This window comes from Charadrius vociferus, unplaced genomic scaffold (genome assembly GCF_000708025.1).
Source record: "Charadrius vociferus isolate BGI_N301 unplaced genomic scaffold, ASM70802v2 scaffold172, whole genome shotgun sequence".
Taxonomy (NCBI): domain Eukaryota; kingdom Metazoa; phylum Chordata; class Aves; order Charadriiformes; family Charadriidae; genus Charadrius; species Charadrius vociferus.
The window spans coordinates 110498-113559 of NW_009647217.1; the positions used below are offsets into that span (position 1 = coordinate 110498).

The following is a 3062-nucleotide window of genomic DNA, read 5'->3' on the forward strand; positions in this document are numbered from 1 at the left end:
GTTGCCTACCTGCTGCCACGGGCGACAGGTCCCTGCAGGCCGCGCTGGGTGGGTGGTGGACACCTCATCCCCCCACCCCACGGCCCTGCAGGGACCGTGCCCAGATGCAGCGGGGCTCGGGCTGGTGGGGAGAGGGCCCTTCTCCCCAGAAGATTCCTGGCTCAGGGAGAAGAAAAGGGGACTTTGGGCCACAGCGAGCACCCCGAGCCGCTCTGCTGGTGGGCGCCCTGCAAGGACTGCTCCCACGGATGGAGCGATTTCCCGCATGGGCTGCAGCAGCAGGAGGGATGTTCAGGGCAACCCTGCGCGTCCCCACGGGCCAGGGAGCAGAGTGGACTTTGGTGCCAGAGGAGTGTTGGCGACTGCTTGGAGTTTCATCCCTGCGGTGTGCTGGACTTTGCCCCCCAGCCCCGCACCCCGACCACCCAGCCCAGCCCCGCCGGGGAGACATCGGTCCCAGTGGGTCCCTGTTTGCTGGGTTGCTTCAGTGCAAACATTGCAGCGCTCTCCTGATTTAAAAGCCTGGTGTCAGCAGCTGGTACTTTGCACGGGGATGAGAACCGAGCTGAAAACGTTGCCTTTTTTTTTCCCCGGGGGAAAGGCAACTTGCGGAGGAAATACCTCAAAACGTGGCGGGTTTGGTATCCCAGTGGGAAATGGGGCCGTGCAGCTGGCAGCGTGCAAGCAGGCAGCCCATGTGGAAGGCGTCTTCTCTTGCCCGGGCTGCAGACACGGCCACTGCGCTCATTTCACCCTTCCCTGGCACTGCCTGAGCCAGGCTTGTCCTCCCGCACCCACCCTGGCCCCATCCCGGAGGTCCGGGCTCCCTTTGCCCTGGTTTGGGCTGCGAGCCCCTGCGCCAGGAGCAACCAGAAGGTAAGCTGCAGCTAGTGTCCCCGTCCCCATCCCCGTCCTGCTGCTCTGCACCCCCCGCCTCCCTGGCAGCTCCCACCCACCGTTTGCTCTGCGACGCAAAGGTCGGCGGCAAGGGCAGGGTCAGCCTCATCCCGAGAAACCTGCAGAGCAAGCAGCGAGGGCTCCCTTATCGCTGGGAAAACAAGGGCTGATCCAGGGGGATGGTGGCTGGCCGGCATTTGGGCAGCTCCGGCGTGAGATCTCTGCCCGGGAGACACTCGGGGAGAGGCAGGGCAGCGCAGCCTCGCAGCACCGAGGGGGTTAAGGCTGCCCGCGGCTGCAGCGAGGTCAGGCCAGCCAGGGCGGTGGGATGGGAGTGGTGTGGGGCAGGCGAAGGGACGGCAGGCAGTCAGATGACCGGCCCCCACGTCACCTCTCAGGAACGTCCGCGGACCTCCACGTTGTGTTTACACGGAGTGAGGTCCAAACAGCCTACCCCTGCAGATGCGCCTTATCGCCTGCGCTCCTCTGCCTCCCGCTGGGCCTATATAAAGGGAGCCGCGGGCCAGCTCCCTGCAGCAGGGACACGGGAGGCGACCAGGAGCCAGGTGGTTGAACTTTGTCTGGCCAGAGGAACCAGGTGGCATTTCATGTGCGTGTTGGTTGTGTTCCTGGGGACCCCAGGAGGGAGGTCCTGGTGGAAAGCAGCGAGGGGGGGCGTGAAGCACAGGGCCCGCCGAGCCTCAGGTGCTCAGAGAGGAGACACGCGCCATGGCGTGAGCTAACGTGCCCCTTCTCTGTCTCTCTCCGCAGCACAGCGGCGTGCTGGCCGGGCGGACCATGCCTCTGAAGGCTGCGCTTCTCCTCACCCTCCTGGCCACCTTACCCGGTGGGTGCCAAGTGCAGCTCACTGGGGAATGACCGGCAGCAGCAGGAGCGGGCAGAGCCGGGGGTGGGCAGTGCCACAGCTGCCCAACTAACCATTTGCCCCCCTCCCTCCCCACAGTGTCGCCGGCTGAGACGGCACAGAGCGGCTTCTGGGAGTAACTCAGCCAGCTGACGAGCGACAAGGCCTGGAGCACGGCCAGAGCAGCAAGCTGGGCAGGGACATCGTGTGAGTACGCTGCTCGGGGCTGGGGGGGGGGGCAGCCTGCAGTGCCCATGCAGGGTAACCCCCTGTGGTGCCCCTGCAAGCTCCCCCAGGCCCCACCAGCACACTCTCTTTCCCGAGACAGAAAAGCTCACGGGAACGGCCCTCGTGGCTGTCAACAGCTTTTATTCGGGGTGTGTTAGGGCAGAGCTCAGATGCTGCAGTCACTCAGGGGTGCTCAGTAAAGCGCGTCTGCTGTCTCGTGCAGAAACCTGAAGGGAAGTATTCAGGATGGGGTCAGCTACATGGGAAACTTCCTGGAGAAGCTGGCGCCCCTCAACAGAGGCCTCCAGCCCCGGCTCTACCACGACTCGGACAGTCTGCGGAAACTCATCAGGAAAGAGCTGGAGAGCCTGAGGGTGAAACTGTCCCCGTACGTGGACGAAGTCCACCACAAGGTCGGCAAGCACCTGGAAGATCTTCGCTACCGGCTGCAGCCGTTCACAGATGAGCTCCTGGACCAGGTGTCCCTGAAAGCCCGGGAGCTCCGGTGGCACCTTATGCCCAGCCGGGAGGCGACGGCTCAGCTCCTGGAGGGTGCAGACGAGGTGCAGAGGTTCATGGCTCATTATGCCGACAAGATCGCCTTCCACACCGACCAGGTGAAGGACATTTTCCAGCCCTACGCAGACAGGCTGGTGACCGAGATCCACCGCAACGTGGAGGAGCTGCACAGAAACGTCGTCCCTCACACCCAGGCCAGCCCAGAGAAGCTCAACCAGTACATCCAGGAGCTCTCTGCAAAGCTGACCTGGAACGCCAGGGACCTCCACCAGAAGATCCAGGGGAACCTGGAGCAGCTGAAGGCGAAGCTGAGCCTCTACCCCGGCAGCCTCCAACAGCAGCAGGCCCCTGCGGAGGAGCTGGCCCGGGAGGTGCAGCGGCGGGTGGAGGAGTTCCGGAGGGACACGTACCTCCAGATCCAGGACTTCACCCGGGCCCTCGACCAGGAGACGGAGGAGATGAGGCTGAAGCTCTCCTCCTCCCGGCCCTCCCACCCGGGGGACCCGCAGGACAGCCCGCCCGCCGTGGAGGACCTGCACGCCCGCCTCGACGC

The 3062-nt window shown here is 64.8% G+C and overlaps 2 protein-coding genes across 2 annotated transcripts in view; both read left to right on the plus strand.

Moving 5' to 3' along the window:
- Positions 1 to 1067, plus strand: part of LOC104296098 (apolipoprotein A-I-like) — a 6896-nt gene extending 5829 nt beyond the window's left edge. Inside the window, exon 3 of the mRNA XM_009895930.1 lies at positions 978 to 1067. Within this exon, the coding sequence (XP_009894232.1) occupies positions 978 to 1067 (90 nt within the window). The remainder of the gene's footprint in view (positions 1 to 977) is intronic.
- A 628-nt stretch (positions 1068 to 1695) lies between these two features.
- The window catches only part of ZPR1 (ZPR1 zinc finger), a 12641-nt gene continuing 11274 nt past the window's right edge, over positions 1696 to 3062 (plus strand). The window contains 4 exon segments of the mRNA XM_009895931.1: positions 1696 to 1744; positions 1862 to 1924; positions 1927 to 1969; positions 2214 to 3060. Of these exon segments, the coding sequence (XP_009894233.1) occupies positions 1696 to 1744; positions 1862 to 1924; positions 1927 to 1969; positions 2214 to 3060 (1002 nt within the window).